Here is a 27700-nt window from a genome sequence, read left to right as displayed (position 1 = left end):
TGGGGCAATGACAGGGTACAGGGAGCTCAGGATCCTACAGGATGAGGACACAACAGCCTGAATACTTACATTGAAACCAGACATGTTAATATCAATCTGAGGCTCTCCTTCTTTCTGCCCTTTGGGGGCAATTTGATTGAGGAGGTGGAAATAGGCTCTGGAATCCTGAAATGAACGAAAAAGAAAATTCAGCTCTCCTGCACAGCAGTGAATACACCATAACAATTCATTTCAAGCTCATTTTTAACAAGTCACCATGCATAATTGGCTTATGTACCTTTACTGAATTGCCAAAATCTGTAAGCTTAAAAGAGAGCACAATGGTAGAAATCCAGGCAGCAGGAAAAGAAACAAAGGGAAAAGGTTAGAAATATTTAAGAAGACAATTATGTGGTTTGACTGCTTGAAAGCTGCCTTTGCTACAAGCTCTGGTGTCACAGCCACCTCTGCAGTGGCTGGAGGAGGCAATGACCCCATGTTGCTCACACTCATGGCCCCCAGATGCTCCAAGGCAGCCCTAACCTCTAGCCATTCCTACTGCTACAGCAATTATGAAAATGCATCAGTGAAGACAAATTCCAAGCAAAAAGCTGATTATGTTTGAATGTTTTCTTCTGTGCCTGCACATTAACTAGAACAGCTTAGAGGAGAGAGGCCAAGGGTGGTCACAAAGCAGGAGGAGCCAAGAGCTGCAGTGATTATCAACTACATGTCCTTTCAGTCCTCAGCACTAAGGAACACCTCAACATATCATGGCAGCTTAGGGGATGCACCAGAGAAGCCAACAGCCACCAGCAAACTGTAAGTAATTTTGAAATTGGAATAAGAGTGACCATGCACACAACAGGTCAGGTCTATGATCCTCACACATCTCAATTATCAATTTCTTTTTCTATCTCAATCTTCTTTCTCCTACTTGAAACTGCTGGCCATGTCAATAAAAAACTGCTGAGACCAGTGTCCAGATGCCCCACACTGACCCAGAGTCACCATCCTCCATTTCTCACCAGTGCCCCCACTCACATGGGAAAAGCAGCTTTAGGAGTCCCCACTCCCATTCCCACTAAACCCAGCGTGAAGAATAAGAGCTCTTCTTTCCCTTCCTCTCTCCAGCCCATGACATTTTAGATGAAATGCCATCACCTGCCAAGAGTGTGTGGAACTCTCACTCTCCAGTGAAGCGTTTCCCCCATTATCTTCATCAAAATATGGATTAAGGACATTTGAAAACATATAAGCAATACCAGTTTTATAGCTGAATAAAACACACAACAGCAGCACTGGAGGAACAGACAGTTCAACACTGGCCTCACCCTCATGGCAAGAGAGAACAGCACTGCAGGACCCCAAATACAACATCCAAACCCCCCCTGGTAAGAGCACACTGTGTGTTAGGGTCAAGAAAGGTCCTGCCAAGGATGAAAGGCCTCATTTGCACATGCAAACACATCCCTGTCCAGCTCCCAGCCTTTTCTGAGGCACTGCAAACCAGGAGAGCTTTGGTACCTTGATATCTGTGCTGAAGTTAGTGATTTTCTGCCAGCCTGCGTTTTCCAGGTGGTAGTTGGCCCATCTTAGGAGCAGCTCTTCTGGGGATAGCTTCATAAGGTCCTCCAGATTTTCACCATCACGAAGTAAGGCAGCCAGTGCTACAAGAAAAAGGATTGTGAGGGAAGACTCAAACCTGCAGAACAGAATTCAAGCTGCAGCAAGATTTCAGGGGGGTACAATACCAACTACTGATTATGTCAAAATATTCTGGGTATTAGCAGAGTTTTCCTGAGTTGGTTGTTACACGGAGAGGAGTATAAATGATCTAGAAATATATGTGTAAAAAAGTATTTTTCCTTTTCTTGTATAACAAAATTCTCTGGACTTTATGTGCAGTCTTTTAAGCTGATGACAGGAAGCTAAATGCAAATGCACTTCCATGTCAATGAAAAATGCTTCCAAGCAGTTTCATAAGCACCATTAAAAAAACCCAAAGGAGCCAAGATAAGCACCCTTTCAGCTGGCCAGGGCTTTCTCTGCCATGAATTTTCAATCTAAACCAAACAATGTCAACACTTCATGATGGGGAAGCTTAAATAAAAGACACTGAATCCCTTCCATCCATCTGGATGCTCTGATAGCACATGCAGGAATATCAGAGCTCTTCAGATGATTTGAAAAAGTTTAAATTTTGGAGGCTGTCATGCAGGACCAAGTGAACACAGGGAGAGATGTGCAGCATCAGTCTCTCACCACCGAGGACAAAGTGAGAGCTCAAGCTGCTCCACTGACAGTAGCAAGGAGGATTTTAGAACCAAATAACTACCACAGAGCTGAAGCCCCCCTTTTTAATTTTTCTTTTTTTGAGAAAGCTATGCAGTTGTCTATAATCCTAAAAGGATCCAAGCAGCTTTTGCCACATCCCAAAACCACAGGAGGCTGCAGCTGGAGCAGCCTAGGGCATCACCCAGCAGTGTGTGCCCAGGCTCAAGCCAAGCTGCATCCTGACTTACAGGCTGGTGTTCAGCCAGCTCTGCAAGGCTGATACACATCACCAGGCTGGCAGAGCCCACCTGCACAACCCTGCTGCACAGCTCCCAACAGGCTGGAGAACAACACCCTGATGATCCTCCTTCCAGCACAGGGGAGGGAGAGAAGAGGCAGAGGCAGGGCTGGGGCTGGCAGCACAAGCCAGGCTGTGTCCATGCTGTAGAGGAATCACTCAGGGTTTCATTACCTTCATTTCTGCTGAGCTCAATGTCAGCAAACAAGCCAATCTTGATGACCTGCCAGAGCAGCCCCAGGACCAGGTGGGGCTTCCCTTCCCTCAAGTCCTCCGCGCCAATGTTGACAACATGGCAGCCGATGGCAGACGCAGAATTCAAGGCCAGGTTCAGGTTCTCCTGCAAACAGCAGAGCCCAGTCACACACAGCCCAGGGAGATGCTGCCTTCCCTTTCATCCAGCACCAGCACAGGGCAGGTTCCCCCCTTGTCCTTGCTCCAGCTCAGAGGAAACACTCCCAGCTGAAGTTTTAAGGGAGCTGTGTGGCAGCAGGCTGAATCAATAAGAACTGAACTGGGCACCAGGGTTTAATTTCAGCCTCTGGTATTTAGTTTCAGCCTCTGAGTTAGCTGCATCTAGTGGCATCGACAAGAATAAGGCTAGAGAAGTACTAATTTGCACACACAGAGGGATCCTCACAGAAACAACCTGCCCTAGTATGAAATGATTCATGGTTAACACCAACATCACACTGTTTAAAAAAGACAGTACTGTACCTCATCACCACAGCAATATCACATGTGCACAGCATTTCAGCTACTTTACCCATTCTGTCATTAATTCAGCATTTTTTAACCATGCCCACAGAACTGTCAATTATGCATGGTACAAAACTGCATTTAATAATTAAACAGAAGCTATAAAATTTGCTCCTTTCCAACATTTCCCAATAATGCCTTGAGCCACCATGCAACAATCATTAATTCTATATTAATATGAATTTCAGAAAATAAAATACAGAAATGCTTTTATACCTGAATTATGAATGGTGTGAGTTTCTTCTTATTAATTGCTCTTTCATCAATTGTGTCAGGAACAGAAAGATTGATCATTTTGCTGTTAGGAGAAAAAACAGTGATATTTGAAAAACACTTAGTATTTAATCTGAACAAAACTCAATGCACTGTGACAATACCACAGCACATTTCCTTTAGCCTGCTTGTTTTTGTGTCATTTTTTTAACATAAAAATCAAGATTGCATAAATCAGAAGTTAATATTTATATCATCAAGAGTGCATTTGTAACTAATAGCTAAGCCTGAAACTTTAAACATGTTCCCAGCCACTACTGATCTCAGCTGCTGGAGCAAAAAGAGCACATAAATTATTCACAGTGTAGTTCCTGAACTAGTGAAGACTCATTGCTCTGCTGACATCCACTGCACATTCTAGTAAGACAACAAACTTCCTCCTATTGTAAAGGTTTACTACTGCTGGCAAGAAAACCTGCCCCAAAAAAGAACAAACACTTGGAGAGCTCAGTGGGGAGCATGTGAGCACAATGAATTTTTAATCAACACCAAAAATGGCAAATTTAAACTTTGTAGTATGAACTACTTCCTACTCAGTTCAGTCTTTGCCTAAAGCCATGAATTGCTTGAAACTTGGGAAATAAATAAACTAAAAATATGCATCATGAGCTAAAGTTAAAAAATAAAAGCAGTATAAAGAGAAGAGGTAACTCACTTAAACTTACTTTGTGTATTGATACAGAGATCCTGAAATTCCAGGCTGATCTAGTTCTCCACTACATTAATTCACTTACAATAAAACAAATGAACCTAACCCATAAAACCAACAAAAATCTCATACACAGAAGGTTGCTGGTATTTAGCAGCCCTGGATGCCTTCTGTTCTCAGCATGTAACAGAATAAGTCACCAAACCTACTTAGTGCAGTTATTAAAAAGAACAAGAAGACTCCCAGAAAATCCATTTTTGGGTTAATGCATAATAAGGTCACTAACATTCCCATGGAGAACACTGTCTGCCTAAACATCCAAGAGAATGGGTCATTTATCACATGTGCCTCTCCTCAAGCTATCCAGCACCCAGCTGAGTTTGCACCAGGACAACTCCTGCTCCCACAGAGCACCTTCTGCCCCCTCAGCAAACTCAGTCTCAAGCCCAAACAAAAGCACTGGATGAAAATATCAGCTGGCACCAAAGCTGAGGCATCACACAATGGCAACAAAAGCCTGAGAGACTGAGCCTGTTTTAATATGTGCAAAACGTTATGCACACACACCAGTCACAAAACCAGCCTAGAACAGGATGAAAATTCCCCAAACTGCATTTTCAGAAAGTTATTTTGCTGATTTTTAACTTCTTTCATTCAAGAGCCATCATTACTTACCATAGCACAATGCCATCTCCCACAGCTTTGAACAGGTCATCTGTATTTGGGTTCATTGGGATAACGTGCCGACAGTCAGGATCATTTTCCAGGGCTTTGTTTATCCAGTTTACAAAGGCATATTTCTCCTCCTCTAAGATAACCAATCATAAATTTAATACAGGTTTTCTCATAACAAAGATTTTCCCAAAAGAAGCCGAGTACAATAGCCCAGGGAAATAACAGCCTGACTATCATTACCATACATTTGTTTGGTCACATGAAGTATAAAGAAAGATGATGTTCACAACTATCAGAATATTTCTGTTATTTACTTGATACTTAACAACTTTATCATACTCAAGTGTGACACAAGGACTTAATCAGCAAGCAAATAAGAACACATTTAACTTCTACACTATTAAATTTGCAGCACATAAATTCTGTCCTGCTTTCACCCTGATGCGAGATCACTCTGCTCTCAGAGAACTAGAGCACAGCACATGGCATGGTGTGGTAGAAATGGGCTGGTTTTGGCACAGGACCTCCAAAAACCCAAGAGAAGAGCGAGAGGCAGATGGTACCTGAGTAGGAGTGCTGGGTGCCCTCGCTGGACAGCTCTGAGGTGCCCCCAATGGCACAGATTCCTTCCTTTCTGTTAATGGCTCTCCGGAATGTTTTAGCAATATCGCTGCTTTTCACCTCTTGGAAAATCTACAATTGAAAGTGCTCTGTTAGGCAAGAAAAATCCATCTTCATAAACGAAAAAGGACCACAGAAAGAGCTTTTCTTCTCAGCTTTAAAGCAAACTTCACAGTAAAATCAGCAAACGTGAAGGGCCCAGCAAGGGTGTAGTGGTATTAAATCTGACATGGACAGTGGGCAGAGTTATCCCACTTTCTCAAACACACACTGCAAGTGCCTATTGAAACAGAAGCATTAGGCATGAAGTACCTTGCACAGATTTACCTTTACAAGTAGATTTCAAGAGACCACAAGAAAAAGCCATGAAACCTTTGCAGTCTGAGCACAGGTAACACATGCAGCAGGTCCTGCAGGGCCAAACTTGAGAAAGCTGTGGTGCAATATTAACCCTTCTGTGTAAGCCAGATGCTCATGTGACTGTGACTTTAGTTCACACAAAAGACTTCATCCACATCCCAACAACAACAACTCTCTTTAAGCATATAACAGTCAAATCTGCAATAAAGTGTAACGAGTCATCCAAGTAAAGATTACCCCTTCCTCAACAGCAGGCTTCACCTGACTGGTGAAGCACCCTCTTGTTGGAGAGCAGAAGAGATGCTTTAGCACAGAAGACTGCACATGCCATTTGCACAGGTTGGATGCTACTGTTAGTGGCCCCAAGGCCCTACAGAACTGAGCAGCTATTAGTAAAAAAACACATTTAGTGGCTGGAAGTCTACTGTAACTCTCTCAAAGCTAAACTAAACTAGTTTAAACCAAGCTGAAAATACAAATGAAATGTGTAGAGGTTCTCTAAACACTACCCAGAAAAGGACAATGAAACTACAGGGTCAGGCTGCTGGTTGTCACACCTCACCTTCCCCATCCCTTAAACACAGGGAGGTGGCAAGTCAAAATGATGATACAGTGCAGCTAAATCATCCCCTGATAGCATGCAGAGGTTGATCAGGTAAAGCTGACTGAAGATATGAGAGTCCAAAAGTTGGGGATTTCTGGTTGATTGGCTTTAACCGCAAGGATTTTGTTTTAGATCAATTTATTTTAAAATTTACCGGGTTATTATTGAGAATAGGTGCTCTAATGCTGAGGTACCACTAAATCGCTTGGTCTCAATGTAAAGACAGTTCATGCCATTCTTTGTACCATAAACTCCAGCAAAAATGCTCAGAGCAAGAGTTCAGTTTGTAAAAATCATCCAGCTAAGCATTGTTAATGTACACCTCAGCTGCCCTAAGACATTTTGTTTTTCCTCAATCATTGGTACCTTTCAAATGTGACAGAAGAGATTTATTTCTTCCTTCCTAGTGCAAAGTTAAGAGTTATAGACCAGCTCAAACCAACAGCTGAAACATGCACCCAGCATGCAAGTGTTTACAAACTGCAAACTCCAACTTACTAATCGGCTCCGAACTCAAAAAGTTCAGAGGGTCTGAAAACAATTAAGGAACAGAAAGTGAAGATAAATTAAGAACTATCAAGAAAACTAATTGACATGAAAACAGCTCCCTCAATGTACTGCACATACTTGTTAATTACTCCTTCAGCATTCAGTCATCAGAGCATCAAAGGATGAAAAACAAACACTGAAGAAGTCTTGCATTTTTGTCAAAATTAATAAATGTTTAAATTCTGGCCTATTTCTACTAAAAAACACTGATCTTCCAGCTTGCACCCATCACCTTATTCCTGTTATTCCTTTTCCAGGCAAGAGATTTGAATTTTCCTAGATTAGCACCTAACACAAATCCAAGTGTGTCTTGAGATGCCCTTTGAACTCCTTAGCAAATACTTGCAGTCCCATTAAACCGAGAAAGGAAGTTATACTGATACACAGGGAAAACAAGCATTCATCTGTGTGCCTGGAAAAACTGAACAGCTTCCAGTAAATACTGTAAGTTTGGATCATTGCAAGTCTTTCTTTCCAGTTGTCACATCATGCGGAAACAGTATTTTGGCCTCCAATGAAGCTATCACACACTAAAACCACAAGGATTCTTTTTGGTTGGTTGGTTTTTGTTCAAAAACCAACCAATATTTCTCCTCTGTCCAAATCTAAAGGCTGTCAATAACAGCACAAAAGTCTGATCATATACAGATACTTGTACAAAGAGCTGATTTTTACATGGCTAGAATAATAAGTTTGTCAAAAGAAAATTAGGATTAGGTTAAAGTGGCTGAGAAGTCAAGTTCAATCTCTTCTATGGTCTTCCTTAGCTTTGTCCAAAAGGCTCCCCCCCCAGGCTGCTGGCAATTCAGAAATATCACTTACATAGACAAACTCTTCAAAACTAATCTTCCCATCTTTGTTCTTGTCACCATCAATCATGAGCTTCTGGATGATCTCTCTCACTTTGTAGCCAGGGAGAGGCAGGCTGGCCTCCTTGAACAGCTCGTGCAGCTCGTAGTCACAGATGAAACCATTGCTGTTAAGGTCTGAGGAAGAGAAGAGGCAGCAGAAGGTTTTAGAAATGTCCCTGTACCTGACAGAACTGACCCCCAACAGAGGGGCAAAAATGTGACCCCCCATGTCCAAGAGCTTCATGGAGAGCAACCTGCACACTGGGGACCTGCTGATGGGCACACAGCAGGATGGCCACACCAAAAATATCAAGGAGTTTAAAGGACACCCGTAGGGACCAAAGGCACACAGTAAATACACACAGCACATCATCAGAGAGTGCCCCAGCACAAGTCCTGGGAGCCCTCCAGCTCTGGCAACAGCAGCTTTGAAGCGGGACTGCCCACGATGACTCTGGGCACATGTGACCAGTCTGGTGTTAAAGTTTCACAACAGAACATCTGTATTTTCATAAACAATCCCCAGAATGTCTCTTTTTGTGTCTAAATACCACAGCCCTTGCATGTTAAAAATAGATGGTCTAGATGGTCATGAAACACAGCACCTCTTATATTCTGAACTAAAAACACCAAGTCAGCTCTGCAGTTGCATTTTTACCATGTTGTCAATGATATTCTCCAATAACACTGACAGCAAATTGCAGATATTTTACTGCTGCCCAAGAATGCTCTGCCAGGACATTGGCTTTCACAGTCTATCACCAAGCCACAGCAGCACCATGTGTTTAGTGAGATAGTGTCACCTTTCGGAGGAAGAAAACAAGAATCTGGTGTGACACTGGAGCTTTGCACATCACAGATCCCAACCTCTCTGGGGACATCACCACATCTACTGAGCACAAATCCAGCATCTCCAGACCTTGTTCAGGGCAAGTGAGGTTTTGTGGACAGGCAGGGGTTGGTGCCTCCTTCCCCAGGATGAGCAGAGTGCTGCTCACAGCAGAGCTGACACCCACATTTCAGCAGAGCTGGGTCCCCAAGCAGACAGAGTGTTTGAAGTGGTTGCACAGCCCAGATTCACACCTCAAGACACCAGCATGACCCTCCAGCCCCATCTTTGGGGAGGCAGGGATTCAGGGCATGTTGTGCTGTTACTGGCTCAGTAACAAAATACTAAAATCCCTTTGCTGCAGGCAAGTGCTACAGACAGCCCAGGGAAGTTAATTTAGTGCCTGAAGCGCTGCACCAGCCCCAGAATTTGGTTGTCTTCAAGAGAGAATCTCACCACAGCCACTGGGGTATTTATGCTTGAAGGTAGATACTTTCAAGAATAAAGAAAACAATCAGGATAGCTCTAAGGTCCAGGGTTATTTTTTAACCAAATTGTGGAGGTCAATTTACTTTTAATGAGGATTCTGTGGGTTTTAGGTTTTGCTTCACAGCAGTGTTCCAGCAAGCAGTACATTTGCACCACCACTCCAACCATTGCACCTCACCATTGCAGTCCTCATCTTCTAGATCCATACGGGAATATGGAATTTTACAATTGTTTTTATCAGTCAGAAAGAAAGTGAAACTGCTCAGTGGCAAATACTGAAGTAACCAGAGCAAACCTGTAGTCCTTCCTACACCCCAGTCTCTGTGTCTCAGACTAAGGAAGAGCATCAATTCCATGGAATAATAAATACACTAAACTACTTCATGAGAAGTCAGTGTTTACAACAGTGCTGAGGAAATAAAGTGGTTTGGGGCAATGATTAATGATAACAATAGGCTGCTCTCTGGCCCTCAGTTTCAGAATTTTATTCTGAAATAATACAAGCTTACAACGGCAAGATTTATTAACAGTCCAGCCTGAGATGTCATGAGCAAACTATTTCCCCTCTAGATAAATCACAGCTTCTTCTATTACAGTATTTTTATTAGTGAATCTAACTTTGCAATATGCATCTTTTCCCCTCCTTACAGCCAGTGAGGAAAATAAGTCAAGAAGTGATTTCCTAATCTCCAAGGCCTATGAACCTAAAACAAAACTTTACTTTCACCCTCAGCCTGCAGCCAACCCCCTTGCTTTTGCCTGTGCCTGACTGAACCAACCAAAATTCCTCAGCATGCTCCCAAATTAAGCAGGTAAATCCAAAAACATCTGTTTATCACTTCTTCCAGTCAATCCACCACCTAAGTTTTACAGCTACCCAAATGTTAAGAGTAAATGTAAACAGCAAGGAAAGGACAGAGAAAATTAAGACTTCAAAATATAAATTGAATCCTTGATGGGATATAATTTTGATTCAGATTTGTAAAGGTTTTCCTCTTCATCTGTCTGGGTTAAGCATTCAGAAGTGTTTCTGATTCAGGCTTGCATGTGCTATGTCTGAGCCTATTCAGATGCAGAAGGGATAAAACCTTACATGGTATTTAATGAGGCAGAAGCTTCTTAGGTGAGACAGCAGAAAACTGAGCTCCAAAGTCTGTAACTTCAATAAGGGACACATGGATAAAAGGATGCTGAAACCTATTCAGATCTTGGTTCTACATATGAAACCCTGCAGGGCAGGCATGAGGAATTTACTCCAAGCTGGGTCAACATCTGCCCAGTTTGGTTTCATTCACTCCTGCAATCAGCATCTTCCCAGCTCTCCAGGTGTGCTTAGTTCAAAGATTTACCTTTGTGCACTAAAAAGAAAAATAAACAGGAGCTCTGCCACACAAAGAGCCACTGAAATGCACGCTCACAAGGGACCTCACATAGGTCAGCAGCATGGCACAAAGAAAGATTTTGCCCATCAGCAAAGGCTGCACTGGGCTCAACCAAACAGCACAAAATCAAGTGTGAAGGACACACCTTAACTCACTCATAACCTTTGATCCTCAGGACTCAGGACCTAAGCTCTTGCAACCCTTAACAATATCCCAAACACCCACTTGTACAAGCTACTCTTCCATAGTATTCTGGGAAAAAAATTAAACACTGATTTACTTCACAGAGTAAAAGGGCATTCATGTGCCAGACACTTGGGATGGGGATTACAAGTAAATCAGGTCTGTTAGTTTAACTGTAAGACCACACACCAAGTTACTGGTTTTGCACTGAAGATGCTCTCATTTCAAGTTTTACTTCTTGGCCACAGAAGGGCAGATTTGAGTGTTAAAACTGCCGGTTTTACCATAAAGTGGTGCTGGCCTGTGCTTCTGGCTTGGTAGCAGAGTCGAGTAGTGATTGACTATGAGATGGAAAATGGACCTGTTCTTAACATGTCAACCAGCCTGACATGACAAATAGACCTGAGACCCCTATTCCATAGGGCAGCTGCTTCCCTTCCTACTGTCTCTGTTCCCCTTCTGGCATCAAATGTAGAAAGAAGCAGCATTTAAAAAAAAAATTAAACACTAAAAAACTTTACCTCTGCAGTACCAGCCAGATCCAAAACCATTTCCAACATCACTCAGGCCCACAATATGGTGCCTTGCTGGATGCCCTGCAACAGGCCCTGACTTCAGACAGAACTCTCTAACAAAATCTGAGCTGGTGTTGAGCAGCTGAAGAGGCTGTCAAAGTAGAAGCCATCCCAAATGAAATGGTTCGGCGGCCTGCCCAGCATTACTAATGGAAGAAAGCAAAATTGTTTTAACAGACAAGCTGCAGCCTGGATTCATTATAGTCTGCCTGATGGAAAGGAAACTACAGCACATCTGAAGTTTCCTATTTCTATTGAAAGATGCATGCATGCCAGGGTGCTAAAGCTGGGAAAGGTCATGGCAGCAGGCACGGCACCTCTGCCGTGTGCAGGTGGCGCAGCAAAGCCGCCACGAATCCCAAAAGCTGCTTCAAGCTCCAGCTCAGCTTCCTCCTGAGGACAAGCACTTAAAATAGCTTAAATAACAGGATGCTAGAGGGGGAAAGTAACCCACACGTTTCCTTTTAAGGACATATGCTCAGCAGGAGCACAGGATCACAGATCCCTACTTGCCCTAAGCAAACATTTCGGAGCATTGTTTTACCACCTTGGAGTGCTGCACAAAGTGTTCAGCCCAGTTATGATTTTTGAGTACTTCATGTTTCCAGAAAAGATGCTTATCTCTGCTTATCTTAGAAGGAGAGAGAATGAAGACAAATAAACAGAGCAAGTTTGTGGATTTTTTTCTGCCACGCCTCCCCTCTGAAGTGCCCCTGTTTGGCCAAGTACCCACACAGGCACCTGTTGCACAGAACAAATTCAGAGATCCAATGAGATCTGGAGCAACCTGTTCTTCTCCTACTAACCTGTGGGTCACTCCAAGCCCAGACAGTTCCAATGCCCCACTAATTACTGTTTTCAAACATTACAAAGCTTTTTCCCCCACTGCTCTTTACCACTTGGAGCAGTTCCAAGACAAATAACTGCCTATAGGATGGTGGGAGCTGCTTGTCTGTGCTATAGCTGGCTTTGGTGATAATCTTCAGCAGTGGTTTCTCACCTGTGGACTGTTTTAATAAGCAATAGGATGTCTACGGGACTCATGCCTTTGGCTGGCTGTCAGAGAACAGCACATCAGTTGCATGGGAGAGAGAAAATACCTTCAAGTGGCATGGAAGGCAAGTGGTGACAGAGCACATAGTAACTAACACACTTCACTGCCTTCCAGCATCCCCAGATGTCTCAATCCAGTCAGCTGCAGACAGAAAAGCTGGTCAAACACATACTTTTAGAGCCCCATCAACCTACCCATGCAGAGCAGGAGCTTGCCCCATGCTGGAGTTAAAGCAGGTCTCCAGGAAGCCCAACCAGCTGTGCATTGGAGCAAGACACACCTTGGTGAGCACTCTGTGAAATGTTTCCTCCTCCCCACATCTCCTTCATGACATCCTAGAAGCCAACCAGCTCAGTTTTGCTATAACCATGGTTCTCAGCTGTGTTCCAAATCCTCCAGATAGCTGGGAGATGAAACATGGGGTTCATTTTACACAGCAGCCTTAGTCCAGCTTCTGCTCACATTCACTGGGGATGCTATTAGCAGTTCACAGTGAAAGGCAGTCACCAGGCAGTGACCAGCCCAATATCCCAGGGCAAACATGGCTCCTTCAGGCAAGAATAAAGGGAATGAGAGCATTAGAGACACTCTTGACAGGTGTGTCCCACATGCTTGCGGGCTCTACCATGCCTAAAGCACACAAAACAAGGCAGCTGAAAAGAACTAGCAGATCCTATCTCATTTGTGGGTATGTCCAGGATAATTAGCACATTCCTCATTAATATTAAAGTTCTGACACTGCCTTTATAATTTAAAACCAAACAGGGACCCACATCCTGAGCAGGGTGAGCTGGTTTCCTATAACAAACCAAGATCTGACTTGTGTTTCTCCATGTTTCCAACCTAATCTTGATCATTTCCTCCACACCAATGACAAAAGGCCACCACATTCCAGAGAGGTTAATAATTTTAAATGTATCCAAGGACAGAACAAGCTGCCTACATCTCAGCCTTAATGAGACTGCACTAAGAGGCACATTAGACAGAGATAAACACCATGCTTCCTCCCAAGGAACATCTCCCTCTGCTGCAAAAGTCTTGAGAAGGGCAAGAGAGGAGAGGGAACTCCTTAAAATGCAACTTCCTTCAGGTTCCAACAGGGGTTACTGCTCCATGAGAATCAGTTGCCTCTGAAATTCACATTTCTCTTTGCAGATGGGAAATTCTGAACAAGTGAGAGTTTTCACAGCCACCCTGCCCCAGGAAGGCGGTACCACCCAATACAGATAAGAGGCAACTATGATTTTATATATACAACCAGTGCTCAAGTGATGCCCATGTCCAGCTAAGAAAAACAAAATGCTGGCTCTCAGTGCTTGTGCAACTTGATCCTGGCCAGTGCCAGTCCCGGGTGTGGCTCCCCAGCTGAACACACTGACCTCAGTCCCCCAGGGCTGTGCTCCAGCGCCCATCCCACCCCTCCCTGCTGGTGCTCTGACCCTTCAGTAAGCCATTGCAAGAAACTAAACCAACAGAAAAACATGTTTTCCATTATGTCAGTTCTCTGCCAATTTCAGCTTCCTGAAGCAGCTTGCCAGAGATTCTGTGATGCCAGGGCAGGGGGAAAGCTGGGAGGCAGGAGGAGCAGCCCCTGGAGGAAGCTCAGCAGGCTGAGGGAGATCAGCAGAGATGGAGCCAGCAGAGGGCAATGGAGGTGTGCTCAGCACAAGGCATTGATCATCACAAGCTGCTCCACTGAAGCCAGGTAAACAAATTCAGTTTTGCCTACAAGCCCCCAAATGCACTCTGTGCAAGCCAAAAAAGCAGCACCTACACTGACCATGCACACAGCTCAGCCAATCTGCCAAACCAACACCACCAGAACCAAGCACCCTGCAAGCCCTGAAGTGCAGCCAAGGCCTAAGCAATGCAAAACCTGTCTGGATATTTCTTCTGCCATCAGGAAGCAACAAAGCCCACCCTGGAGCAAGAGTGCAGGGCTGTCTGCCAGTGCTCCCTGATAGCCAGACTGCCTTGTTCCTGCCTTTGTGCTCCTTGGCCAAAGGGACAAGCCAGAAGCAGCAAAGCTGCCAAGGGACTCCTTGGCACAGAGACAATCATGAGACCAGCAGAATGCCCACATCCTGCTGGCACTGCTGCTCATCACAGGGGTGGGATAAATCCAATTCAAATGTGCAGCAGACAGGAGCAAGGTGCCCTCCTCTGTGTGACTTACCAACTTTAGCAAAGGCCTCCTTGAGTTCCTCCAGCTCATCTTTGGAGATTTGCACGGTGTTGGCCATCTCATGAATTTAGGGAGTACCTAAAGAGAGAAAAAGAACACTGTATGAAACCAGGCTGCATTCAACAACACAGTTTCCAACAGCAGCATAGCAACAATCAGTACCAGTGTCACCACACTTCCTGGGACCATGTTTATTTTTCCACTAAGAAAACAGATGTGTCAAACTCGAGATGGGAAATACACTCTTTAACAAGTCAAAAAGCCCATTAGCCTTGTCAATATTTAGCTCTGTATGTTATTTTATGATTATGGTGTTCTGAACATATTAAGGTACCTGCTGTCAGTGTATTCTGTAGGTCAGAACTCACATCTCCAGAGATTTTCCACAACTTGGAACAAAATCAGAATCCAGTGTCAAAATATTAATGGAGAGCACACAGCTACCAAACCCAAATAAAAGATTCTGAACAGTATATGGAGAGGGTATTTTGGTACAAAGTAGTGTACCTGGTACTGTTTGCAAAAAGGAAATAGTTTGTTCTTCTGCAAGAAAACTGTTTGAATCCACACCTACTTGTTTCCCCAGAGTCAGACTCCCAAAAAGCTGCAAGGAACAGGCTGTTTGCATGGCCCCTGTTTCCCTGAATGGCAGAAGCACCATTGAGCAAGCACAGAAGAGCTTGAGAAACAACAAGACCTCGAGTTCACAGAAACTCTGCTTGGACCAGATCTGCTTGGTGTCTAACAGAGAGGATGGAGCACAGAGTTCCTCCACCCATCTGCCATCATGCTCCTTTCCAAGCACTGATGAAGTGCCTGGACAGGAGGTATCACCACAGGGATGGGAGCAAGTCAGACACCTACACACATCCCATCCCAGACACTTGTCACAGGGCATCGGGTGCCCTGGTGGCACTCTGACCATGAGAGAGCATGATTGATAAACAAGGAACAGAAACACTGGTAAGCACATTCTAACACCTCTGCCAGCTCTAGCTCAGGGTCTGTAATGGGGATTTAGGCAGGCTTGGTGCGACTTCAAATGAGATTTGCATCCCGAGATTTTCCAGCTCCTACATTGTTCACCACAATCCTGAAGCTGAGAAATAAAATGTTCCTCCTCTGCCTATGGGAACAGACACAGCTGCCTCCTGCTTTGTAAGTAAAGGGTGGATTGAGGTTTACAGACTGTCAGAAGCAGGATCCTGAACAGGCTGGCTCTGGCTCAAGGCTCAAGCAACAAGAGGCTCAGTTTAACAAATGCCTGTGCTCTGATTAGCAACTTTCTTTTGTCTGAGACTCCCAGCCGCCTTCACAAGCACTCACACAAGCTTGCCTGTAGCTGTAAATATTCATTTTCTGTAACACTTCACTCAGTCTGGAAAGAATGAAGCTGTTAGAGATGAGAGCAATGGGCAGGTGTGGCAGCCTGGGAAAGCAGCTCAGACAGGTGCTCGCAGCAGAGAAACTCAACAAGAGTTGCATCACTGCAGAGACACGAAGGAAAGCACTTCAGACCCCACCTCCCAGTATTAGCAGCAAAACAAGATGTTGAACAGTCAGCAAGACAACAAATTTCATTGGACTCAAGTAGAAAAAAATGGGACAGAGGGAGGAATCGCAGCAAAGGTACATCAGACTGACAGAGATAAAAAATAAATCTTTATAAAAGTTTTTTTTTTTTTACTGTTTCACAGTAAAAAGGCTAATTCACCAAGGCAATGGTACCATGCAGGTCCCTGCAAGATGCAGGAATGCTGTGTGCAGCACTGATTTTCTTGCTTGATCTCCAGTGTGGGATCTGTCTCCATTCCTGGAGCAGCCCCTTCCCTGTAGCACTCCCATGGGTGCCTCAGCCAAGCCTCAGTGCCACCAAAACCTGGCTATTTCCAGGGGATAAAGGAGTTGCTTAGCAAGAAAATCAGCTCTGAGCAAGCTTGTTGCATGATACAAGAAATGGATTTCACAACTGGCAGAAACACTTGGAGAATGCTACCAAGAACAGGGCCAGATTTGGCTATGCAGGCAGGTGGCACAAACTGCCAGGCAGGAGAGGCTGAGCTACAGATGAAAATTGAGCCAAAGCTCCTCCACAAGTTCTTCCTTCTTCCTAATTCTCATTTGCACCAATTCATTTTCAAACCATGATGATTTCCCTTAAAAAGGGATTTCCCAAAGCATCATTACCTAACCACTTAATTGGAATTTAATTTGCTGCTGACTATCTCTAACATCTTTAACACCAAAAGAAGCAGCAAACACCACCATAAACCGAGAGCTTTAAAAAATGCTGCTGTTTGACTTTATCAGGTAAATATTATGCTCTGGATATGCCCTAGGGTTGTTTGTATGGGTCTTGACTAAAAAAAAAAATCTTCCTTCTAATCCCTAGACTGTTCAGCTCAGTCCATAAAACAGGTTTCACTCAGTTTTTGTAATATCACTTCTTCCTTCTATTTCTCTGCTTGAAAGGGAGGGAGAATTCAAACCAGCAGAGAAAAAGCAGAGACCTGACCTTGTCAGGGCTATCTGTGGAGGGAAAGGTGTTATAACAAAACAGTCCATGGAAAGGTTAATGGGCCACAAAGTTACAGTTCCCAAAGCAACTGTACAGAGCTTTTCTGCAATGCAGAGGTGTTACACCATCACTGGGACACTGGGCTGGGGGCAGGGGAGCTTTTCTCTTTCTTGTTGTGTGGGGGGTTTTATGTTTGTTTGTTTTTAATAGCTGAGTCTAGGGCATTCAGAATCGTGTTTTTCATTCAGTTGCATTTTTAAACAAGAGGCTTTGTCTTGTGGGACATAAAAGGCCCTTTTATCATCCTGGCACAGGGATCACACATCAGCTGCCTCCCTGGAAGCCCTGTGGGGACTCTCCACGCTGCTCACGCCTGGCCAGGTCACACTCACACTGCAACAAAGCCTCCACCAGGGTAGGACAGGCAGACTGAAACACCCATCTCAGAACAAGAGAAAAGTTTTACTCTGGTGGCTGACAGCCCATGGGTCAATGCACAGATAAACAAAGTGTTCAAGGAAGCAATCCCTGCTCCAGATCCCTCATCCTGCCTTCATCCCTCACCCCACAGAGGAAAAGCAAGGGCAGCTCTGTCACACACAGATGCACAAAGGCACCTGCCCAGCAGACACTGCAGCCTCTTTCTGTCCTCTCAAGACTACCTGGGACACAGATCAGAGCTGCCTAAGTACAAGGTTGTGGAATATCAAATCCTTCCCTGAGACTGGCTGTATAAAGTTCCTGTGCAAATAAATTTTACAGGTTCTAAGCACACTGCAGTCACCAAACTAGGGTTAGTTTATTTGCAGAACTGCAACAGGGGCAGGTCAGGGAAAGCTGTCCCAGCGTGTGTTTTGACAGCTGTGAGCCACCTGGGGACAGCCACTGCAGGGCTATTACTGGAGGGATGCCTCTGCTGAGGCACTCAGCACTTGCAGCACTAGTGCCAGAAGGTAACCAGGATATTTGGGTGGATTAACTGCTCAGACAGCAACTTAAAAACACTCACAAGCACAGAGAAAAATGTTCTCAAGACTCTTCTCCAAGAGGGGAAGCCCTGGAAGCTGCATCCTGGAAGCTCCATTACACAGAGCACTGGTAGAAAACTGATGAAGGGGGGATATTCAGACATTTGTACATCTTGAAAGTTGGCAGATTAATTCAAATTTGAAAGCACATGACAACCAAATATTTCCTGAGAGCCACTTGAACACTTCCAACAGAAACAGAGCTGGAATTTGCTGCTGATCCAAATGGAAGAATTTACTTTCTTAGCAGCTCTGTGTTACTCTGAAAACTGAGTGCTTCATCCCTTCCAGGCCTGCCTTCCTTTAATATCTCTACAATGACTGATTAACAATATCAACTTGTTTACTCAAACAGGCCAGTGCAGGGACACACAATCAAGAGTCAACAAAAAGGTATTAGTATGTGCTATTTCCACCCAATCTAAAAGAAAAAAAAAAATCCAACATAACGAGTGAGCTAGACCTGGTCTGGAGCAGTGACTCAGTTTCTGAGGAACCTGTGGTTTTGCTCCCTTTTCATGACAAAAGCTCCTGACATCAGAAGACAAGTCATTTAGCAGTAGCTAATTAAGAATACTCCAACCCCACACACCTGTGACCACTAAGCCAGCACACATCTTTTGGAATAAGCAGTGGGACAGCCAGGCACTCGGTCCCCTCACAACCACAGCAAATGCCAGAGCCCTGGGGCTGCCTGGCCAGTCTGGAGGAAATTCAGTGATTCAGCTGCCACAGGATCCAGCCCCCAGGCCTCCTGTGGCTCACCTAATCCTCCTCTTCCTCCCTGTTCTGCAGGCAGGGCTGCTCCCTGCCAAGAAAGAGCAGCACAGCAGAGTGGGGTGGCCGTGTGCTCTCCCCTCTTCACCCTCCCCAGCCCCTCTGAAAGCAGCCAGCAGCACTGTACCCATGCCAAAGGGCTCTGCAACTCCAGAGCTGCCAGGACAGCCCAGAGCAGCCCCTCAGGGCAGTGAGGGAAGAGTCACCGGCAAGGGATACAGGCCTGAGTTTTCTCTGCATCCCTTCCCAGGTGAGTGGAAGCTGCAGAGGATGCTGAGATTGTCAGAGCAACCTCCTGACGCTGCAGGAACCCTCCTGCACAGGCACAGGCCTGGGCTCATGCTGCTTTTGGAAATGTTTGCAGGGAGGAGAAGGCACAGACACATCCACTATCATCTCCACCATCATCTCTGATGGCTGCTTTTAGTGGTCCAGTCCAAGCAAAGCCTTTGGGGTTTTACAGACAACAGTCCCAAACTGACATTGACAGGAGGACATGATGGTGCACAGACTTGCTCTGATGAGTCCTCTGAGGTAAACAGTTTCCAATGCTTGGGAGGGAGACAGGAAGGGATTGATGGCCTGTAAATGAAAACCTATCATAAAATCCATCCTCTCCAGCTCATAATCAGTTTGTGTGCTCGTCAAATGCTCACCACAGTGTTTTGCTCATCAAATTCCTACAAGACAGCACCCCCACCCTGGATGTGGTTGTTAGCAAACACCAAGCTGATGGAAGCACATAAACTTTTAATTGGCAATTACCTTCCAGACAGCCACTGGTCAGAGGCACTGGCTGAAACCAGACCTTCCCCTTCACCCTTTGGTGAGAGATGTCATCCTGGTAGGAGCAGTGATCAGGAGATGCTGCCCATCCAGAGAGGCTCCACCATGGTGGTGCCTAACCCCTTACCATCAGCATGATGATGCAGATTCTGAAATCAGTTTGGTGCTGCTCTGTGCACAATTGTGGTTCTTGTGCTCACAAACACTGAGGTGTTCCTCAGGGAGCTGATTTCCCTGCCTCAGGAAGAAAGGGGCACACAATGCTTTGAGCAGGCATTGCTTTGTGGTGCCACATTTGGCTGAGTGGCTGCATCTCCCATTTGTGGATCTCCCCTTCAGTGAAGTTTCCCCAGCCCCAAACACATCAGGCTCAACAGCAGTGAATCTACAGCTCTGCTGTCAGGTCTGCAGTGCTTAAACTGTTGAACACCACTGTACCCTAAACCCTGCAACGCCATTACCCAAATCTAGCTTTATTTCTCTTAGTTCAGCTTTTCTTGGCCATGCAATGCACCAAAAAACTCACCTCAACAGCCAAGACCAACTACATAAATTCAGCTTTAATTATGAATTACTTTAAGTTTGCCTGGCCATTTGAATGGACCACCTTACACCACTCAGCTCTCCAGCTCCCTTTACACACAGAACACCTCCTGACTGGCTGTGTAGCCCACCAGCAGCATCACAGGGAAAGGACACAGGGCTGCAGATAGAGATTCCCACTGCACAGGCACCCTCCAGGTCACTCCATCCCAATTCCACATTGAGATTACCTCCAGCTGCTGTTTCTGAAGCACCTCTGAAGCAGAAGAAGTCCCACCAGCAGGTTTTGCTTTATATCCTTTCAGACTCCTGAAACTGTCATGCTGGGAGAAGCAAGCTCCTTGCTATGCTTATGATCACCTGGGAGTGGACTGTGAAACTTTGCTCCAGTTGTTGCACAACCCACCACTGCTGCAGGGGAAAAATCTGCCAAATCCATCAGGAGCAGACACACATGTTGGAATTAGTCACTGCTCTCGGCTTGCCAGAGCTTCTCTCCAGATCTGGAGGCATGTCTCAATGGGGTAGTCACCTCTGGACAAGTATGTTCCTCCAGCAAGTCCAGGTTACAAGCTCAGTTTCTCCCAGCTAGACCTGCAGAGAGTGATGCCAGGTATTTTTCTGAGCAGCACTTGGGCAGATGCCCACCAGAGATCTGGGCTGCAGAGAGGCAGGGCCGCTCCAACAGTATGGAAACAAATGCAGCAAATCACTTTTCCTATCCACAGACTTTATCCACCACCCCAACATCCACTGGCAGCCTGGACAACCTGATCCTTCCCCTTTTGCATGCTGGTCCAAGTGTTTTCTCTCCCTTCATGACAGAACCAGATTCACGAGGTTCAATCATCTTAAATCCTTAGTAAAAGCAATTGCTGAGCCATCAGCCAATTTACATGCCTTTGACAGCCCTGCACAGCCAAGGAAGCTCTCTGGGGTGTGGTCAGGCCTGGATAATGATCAGCATGATCAGAACTGAACTGCAGCCAGCACCCAGAGAAAACCCAAAATCAGCATCAAACTTGCTCACAGCATCAAACAGGAATCAGCCCCTTGATAAAAGCCCAGGAGAGCCATGTCCTGCACAGCAGCATCCAAATTACTGAAAGCTGGGGATATGAACAGAAATTCACAGGGATTCAAGTACAGCAATCCCCCTGTCTCACAGATATGAGAAAACAGACAGAGAGCAAACAGCTGAGGATGCTTGGTCACATGGCACCAAATTGCCCAGAGGCTGGAAGGAAGCACAAGTCAGAAGAACACAAATGCTTCCACTCCAATTGCCCATGGAAAGGAAAAAATAAAGCTTCCCCAGCCCTCAATGAAATTTCCCCCAGCACATCCCTGTCCCCTGAGCCAGAGCTGCCTCTGATGCACACCAAGGGTAAGATGCAGTCCTGGAGCAGCATGGATGGATGCTTGGTCACTCTCATCTACCAGGAGGCTGAACAGGAACACAAAACTGCTTTGGGACTCAAATGGAAGGGAGCAGCACTAAAAGCTTTCTGCAGACCTTACACTCTTTGAAGGCTCCTGTCATGGAAGACCAGGGCCAAGTGGATTGGATGGATGGATGGATGGATGGATGGATGGATGGATGGATGGATGGATGGATGGATGGATGGTCGGTCACAGAGGATTGACCAAGTGCACTCACACCCCCATCATGCTGCAGGCTCACAGCTCCAGCCCACAGACCTTGCTCAAAATGTATTACACATCTCCACAGAGCATTCATAATCTACAGGGCACAGTAGAAAACAGATAAAATACTGCTCAAGGCATTGATTGATCAATCCTTAAAAGCCTCTTCAACAAATACTCCTACTAAGTGTTGCATTTTGACACACCTCCAGTTTTAGTAGAGCAGCTGCTCCAGGGTTAGAGAACGTTTGAAATCATAACCCACTAGGCTGGTTTAACTAACTTTTGAAATAGTTTGCTCATGTCAGAGGAAACAGAAGAGCAATATTCTCATTACCTAGCTAGCACAACATGGAACAGGTGATCCTTTCAAGACGTCTCAGGAAAGGAAGAGCTGAACACTCATCTACCTGGAACTTGCAAAAGCAAACAGAGATTATTTAAACTTAAGTGCAAGAAGGTAAAAGAGAGGGGGGCTGAGGTCAGGTGTCGCTAATGGACTGAAACTCAGAAGGCTTCATTTAAATTCCTGGCTCAAACACAGAAAAGTCATGCAAGCCTCTCAGGAAATTCTTATGTTGATAGTAATTCTTATTCTTGTGTAGTTCCCAAAAAAAAGAGCAGCATTAACACTTCCTTCTGCTTATTCTGTACCTTAACCATAAATGCCTTAAAGAAAGGACCCACCTCTTACCCTCCATTGCAAAAACTCAGCATCCCTCATTTTATGAGGGGACTCTCAGAGCAACAGTGTAAAAGACAGCGGGTTCCCTGCCAGCATAAACAAGGAGGAATGAGGTTCACAAGGCTGAATCTGTGCAAATTTTCTTCCCCAGAAGCACTTGGCACCTGCTTGCTGAGACCTGCAGGTTTACCCTCAACATGCTTTAAGCATATGTCCCTCAATTTCCCAATTTTCAGCCCCAAAGGAGCCCAGTTCCTTACAAGAGCTGAGCCTGCAGCCTGGTTCAGGAGCTGGATAAAGCTCTGCAAATCCCAGAACACTCTCCATCCCCCCAGCAGCTCCAGCTCTGCTCCCAGGCAGCACCTTTGGCAGGTAAAGGAACTGATATCCAGGGTGCCACAATAAAGCAGCAAGGAGCATTATTCAGTCTGTTACACTTCCTCTCCACCCAGGTGGGGGAATCAACCAGATCCCTAAATTAAATCACAGTACAGTCACTGCTTATTCAACAGCAAAAACAAGCTCCTGCAAGCCAAACACCCAGCATGACGGTGCTGATGCCTGGCAAGCTGGACAAAAGGAGTTTCAGCTGTTCATTTTGGGAAGGTGGGTTCTGTGCAACCTTTTGGAAGGTACAGCTGTGGGCAAGCAGTTTGCAAACCGTTCTATCAGCTGAAGGTAAATAGAGCTGTCCAGAAAGAGACAGCCAAGGCTGAAATTCTGGCTGCCCAGATGATGAACATGCAGAGAAATGTGTCAATTAATGTTTTCTTAAATAAGAAACAAAACACTAGAAACTACAAACCGTACCCTGAGTGTTGTAATTATGTTTCAAAAGTGTCTTAAACCCTAGGAATTTCAGTAACAGATCTCTCACTAGAAAAAGCTACTGAAAAAAGAAAAACCTTTTTCCATCCTTCCCCTGTTGTCTGTGATCTTGTTTAGAAAGCACTTGGGAAAAAGGGAAAGAAGTCAAATTAATGTTTCAGAGCAAGAAAGCAACATCAGACTGCAATAAATCAGTGCCACTACATAGCTGTCCTAGTGGCTTATGAAGTAGGAAAAATCTCTGTAAATTCACCACTCATTTACTGCAGAATAGATGGTGTAGATCCTATCTACTCTTCACAAAATCAGAAACATTAATCTCAAAAATTAATGCAAAATGGCCAAAAGTGAAGGAAAGCTGCTGGCTTTGCCTCCCAGGAGGTTGCAATGACAGTGAAATCACATTTAGTCTAACTGCAGGGTGTTCCCCACACTTCTCTATAATTTAACTTAATATGGGGAGGAGTGATAGGGAGCCAAAGACAGCAGCCACCAGTTCAGGATCAGGCAAGCTCTGGTTCGTGACTCTTGGACTTTGGAGAAGCATTAAAAACCTCCACAAAATTTGCACAAACCTGCAAAATTAGCAGGTTTCAAGGTTAGGTAAATGCATCCAGCATCAGGGCTGGGAAAATGCATCAGGCACTCCTGGAGATGAGCACTAACTTCTCCTTAGGTCTCTTCAAGCTGCTTTGCTTCCTCCTCCTCCTTCTTCACCCTCCGTTTCCCAGCTCAGCCAGTGCCCAATACCCCTAGGACAGATGTTGTGGTTAGAGAGATGTATGCCCTGTAAACAGCATGCAACCTCACCACTAGTTTGAATTTCTCGAGGGTGTGAGAGTCCTCCAGCTGTGGAAATCATTCTTTAGAGACAGATGCTTTGCAGAATAAATGCAGAGTGAAATATCTCTTCTTAGCCTTTTGGCTAAGAGATAATACAGTATCAGTTTAATAAAACATAACTTAGCAAAACCTCAGAGCAATACATTCAGTACAAACAAAATTAGGATGTGAAAAAGCTATACCAGAAGTGTTTTACAGGTTTGCAGACAAATGAAGTTTCCAGAACAAAAAACTCAGCATTTCAGTACTGGTATACAAGTGTTTTAAGCTAGTAGTGACTACTAAAGTGTTTAGAGAGGGTCTGCCTTGGCTTCCAGCATCAAGTATAGCCAGAAACCACAGCAAGCCAGATAAACTCCTCTGTTAGGAGATGAAATCCTGCCAGCCTGTAATGCCTCATGCCATTCCAGCTGCAATGGCAGGGCAGCATTTAGAGCCCAACCTCTCCAGGTGAAAGACCCCAAAAAGTTCAGCAGCCACACAGCCAGCAGCCTACAGCCACTTCCCAAAAGCACTCAGAGCTCCTCGCACTTTCTGCAAGGCACAGGTTTAAATATTTAACACTTTAACATGCAAGTTTGAGCAGTTCTGCTTTGTAAAAGCCCGCAGCAGACAGAGATGGAACAAACCCAGAGCTGGGAGGACACACCCTGAGCCCTAAACACGAATCCCTCGCTGATGCCCAGCCGGGGCAGCCCTCCCTGCTGCTGCTTGCACGCGTTTATCAGGCGCGCTGATAAATTCCAAACTCAGACACACCAAAACCTGAAACTCGCTCTGCCCTCAGCTGTTTTCCTCCATCCGCTACAGCAGGAGGAATCACAAGACTTTGAGCAGGGAAAAGCACAGCAGGACAAGTTATTGCAGGACGATCTCCGGCACAGCCCGCACAGCCCAGCCCGGCACACCGGGCCACTCTCCCGGCTCTCCTTACCCGGCTCTCTCCTCCCGGGGACGCCGAATCGCTGCCTCGGCCGGCCCGCAGCGTCTCCCCCGCCCCCGGCCCGGAGCAGGGCAGCCAGCATTCCTCCCTCCCTTCCCTTCCTCCGGCTCCCCGCCCAGCGAGGGGAGGTTCGCTCCCAGGGATGCGGTCACGCCGCGACAGCGGCCCGAGCATCCCCTGAGAGCAGGGATTCTCCCGAAAAACAGCTCCTGGTCCTTTATGGCTTGGCACTTGGGATGGGAAGCAGTAAGATACACAGCTTTTAGGTAAGCAAACTAATTTTTTTTAATTAATAAAGAACAAAACACAAACAAACAAACAAAAAAACCTGAACAAAAAAATCCCTCTACTGCGCTTTACTCTTCAGAAGATTTTAGGTAAGCAAACTATTTTTTTTTAATTAATAAAGAACAAAACACAAACTCCCCCCCAAAAAAACTGAACAAAAAAAATCCCTCTACTGCTCTTTACTCTTTAGAACAAATGGATTTTGATTTGCTCGTTCTCAGCGTGTCCAGTCAAACAGCAACGCAGAGCTTAACAGCAACGCAGAGCTTGCATTTGGCTTTATGTAAGTAAGCAAACTATTTTTTTAATTATTAAGAAACAAAACACAAACTCCCCCCAAAAAAAAACTGAACAAAAAATCCATCTTCCACTCTTTACTCTTTAGAACAAATGGATTTTGATTTGCTCGTTCTCAGCGTGTCCAAACAGCAACGCAGAGCTTGTATTTGGCTTTATGTACTTATTTTATGGATGCCTTTGAAACAACCAGAAGCTCACAGAATACTCAGGATCCAGACCTATCTGGCCTTACTCTGCACTGAAGGAGGATGCTGCCTGCTATCTCACCTCACAGTTCCTCAAAAACAAAAACTAACAAAAAAATTAAAAATTGTCTGAATAGATTAGATTAAATGAAATACAGAGTTCAGAGCTGGCCCATACTGTAATATATTGCATTATCTCAGCAATTCATCCTTGTCTGCTCTAGATGAAACAGGAACAGACATCTGCTGCGAGCCAGGAAGACACAAGCAACAGAAACATCATGTACTGTGTGCTGCTGATGCAATGAACAGGAGCAGAATCAATCACCAGAAAGGTTAAGTTGGCTTTCCAAACTATAATCATATATTTCAGAGATTTCTGCTCCTGTTAAGTCCATAATGTTTGAGCATTTCCATAGCTAAAAGGAAAATATGTCATTTACTAATAAACACAATATTTGAATTAGTAAAAAATCTGAAGAACTCCTGACTGTCCTAAAAATTATGGTCACTGGGTGGTTTTTTTGTTGTTTCTCTTTAAAAATTACATCAGCCAGGAAAGTGAGTCACTGCCTGGTACCATTTCTTGGGTACCACCTGAAAATTTAGCTTCCAGCTGTAAAGTTTCAAAGGAGGTATAAAACACACCCCAAAAAACAAAACAAAACAAAAAACCTAACCCCAAACCCACAGCCTGCCAGCTTCCTCAGGATGGTAAACATCATGGAAACAAAAATAGAGGGTTTTATGCCCAGAACTGCAGCTGTAACTTAAAAAGAAAGAAGCTGGATTAGAAAAACACTTCTGCAGTCCATGGAGACCAGGCTGAGTGCACATCAAGCAGGGTTTAGGGAAGAGCAATTTCAGCTCTGCTGATTTGCACCAGCAGCCAGCTTCAGCATCACAGCACATCTGGGTGCAGAGAGCCCAGCTGGCTGCTCTGACCAAAACCAGGGACTGCATCCAGCCTCTGAAGTCTAGGGGCAATCATGCAACAAAAGTGAAAAAACTCATCTTGTGAAGTTTAGCATCTCCACTTTACATCCTACATTGCACAGCACAAATCCATCCTGCAGGGGTTAGTGAGGCTTTGGGGCTTGACAGCTCTGGGGGAGAGCACACCAGAGCCCAGCTCCCAAACCAGGCTGTGACTTTCTGTCAGTGGCAGAGCCATTGCACAAGCAATGTCTGCTCAGTGTCTGTCACCTGTGTTGCTGGAACAGCAGGGCAGCACCTGCAGGTGTGCAGGTGGAAGACTGGCATTGCAGAGGAAAATGCCTAAAAGCCACCAGACCGTGGCTCTTCACACCTCTGCTTACCCACTTTTCTTTTTTCAGGTAAGTGGAAAGCATCCTACAGGCTATCAGGTATAATCATTCCCTCTGACTGAGAGGGAGAGGACATCCCTGCCCCATCACCAGCCAGCACAGGTCCCCAGTGGCTCCACCACAAGGAATTCAATTCACGCACAGCGCACGTGAAATCCCCATCTCCCACATTTGCAAAGGATCAGAGATAGCCAGTTTTTCCTGAGCTTTAAGAGCCCTCTGCTCTGTGAATACTCCAAATCCAGTCCTGGCGGTCCAACCTGCAATTACAGTCAAACCTAAAATAGCAGCTCTGTGGTGCCAGCACCACTCATCCCCACGTCATGTCCCGAGACTCAGCACACCCGGGTGTGGCGTGGCAGGCAGCGAACGCTCAGTTCCCCGGGCACTCCACTCCCAGCAGACTTCC

General features: G+C 45.2%; 1 protein-coding gene across 2 annotated transcripts in view; it reads right to left on the bottom strand.

Annotated features, from left to right (window-relative positions):
• Positions 1–27700, bottom strand: part of PLS3 (plastin 3) — a 49796-nt gene that overhangs the window by 5672 nt on the left and 16424 nt on the right. Inside the window, exons 1-9 of one of the 2 annotated variants that reach the window (XM_059482809.1) lie at positions 25182–25281; positions 14584–14670; positions 7867–8030; positions 5474–5603; positions 4911–5043; positions 3530–3611; positions 2729–2894; positions 1507–1649; positions 70–165 (exon numbers count right to left, since the gene is read on the bottom strand). In XM_059482809.1, coding sequence (XP_059338792.1) covers positions 70–165; positions 1507–1649; positions 2729–2894; positions 3530–3611; positions 4911–5043; positions 5474–5603; positions 7867–8030; positions 14584–14650 — 981 coding nt within the window. In that variant the 5' untranslated portion in view covers positions 14651–14670; positions 25182–25281. Of the gene's footprint in view, positions 1–69; positions 166–1506; positions 1650–2728; positions 2895–3529; positions 3612–4910; positions 5044–5473; positions 5604–7866; positions 8031–14583; positions 14671–25181; positions 25282–27700 lie in introns of those variants that run through there. The other variant, XM_059482810.1, reaches the window with a different exon arrangement.

Source organism: Ammospiza nelsoni, chromosome 15 (assembly GCF_027579445.1).
Source record: "Ammospiza nelsoni isolate bAmmNel1 chromosome 15, bAmmNel1.pri, whole genome shotgun sequence".
NCBI lineage: Eukaryota > Metazoa > Chordata > Aves > Passeriformes > Passerellidae > Ammospiza > Ammospiza nelsoni.
Note: the sequence above shows the minus strand (reverse complement) of the source record. Positions and strands in the feature narration are given on the sequence as shown.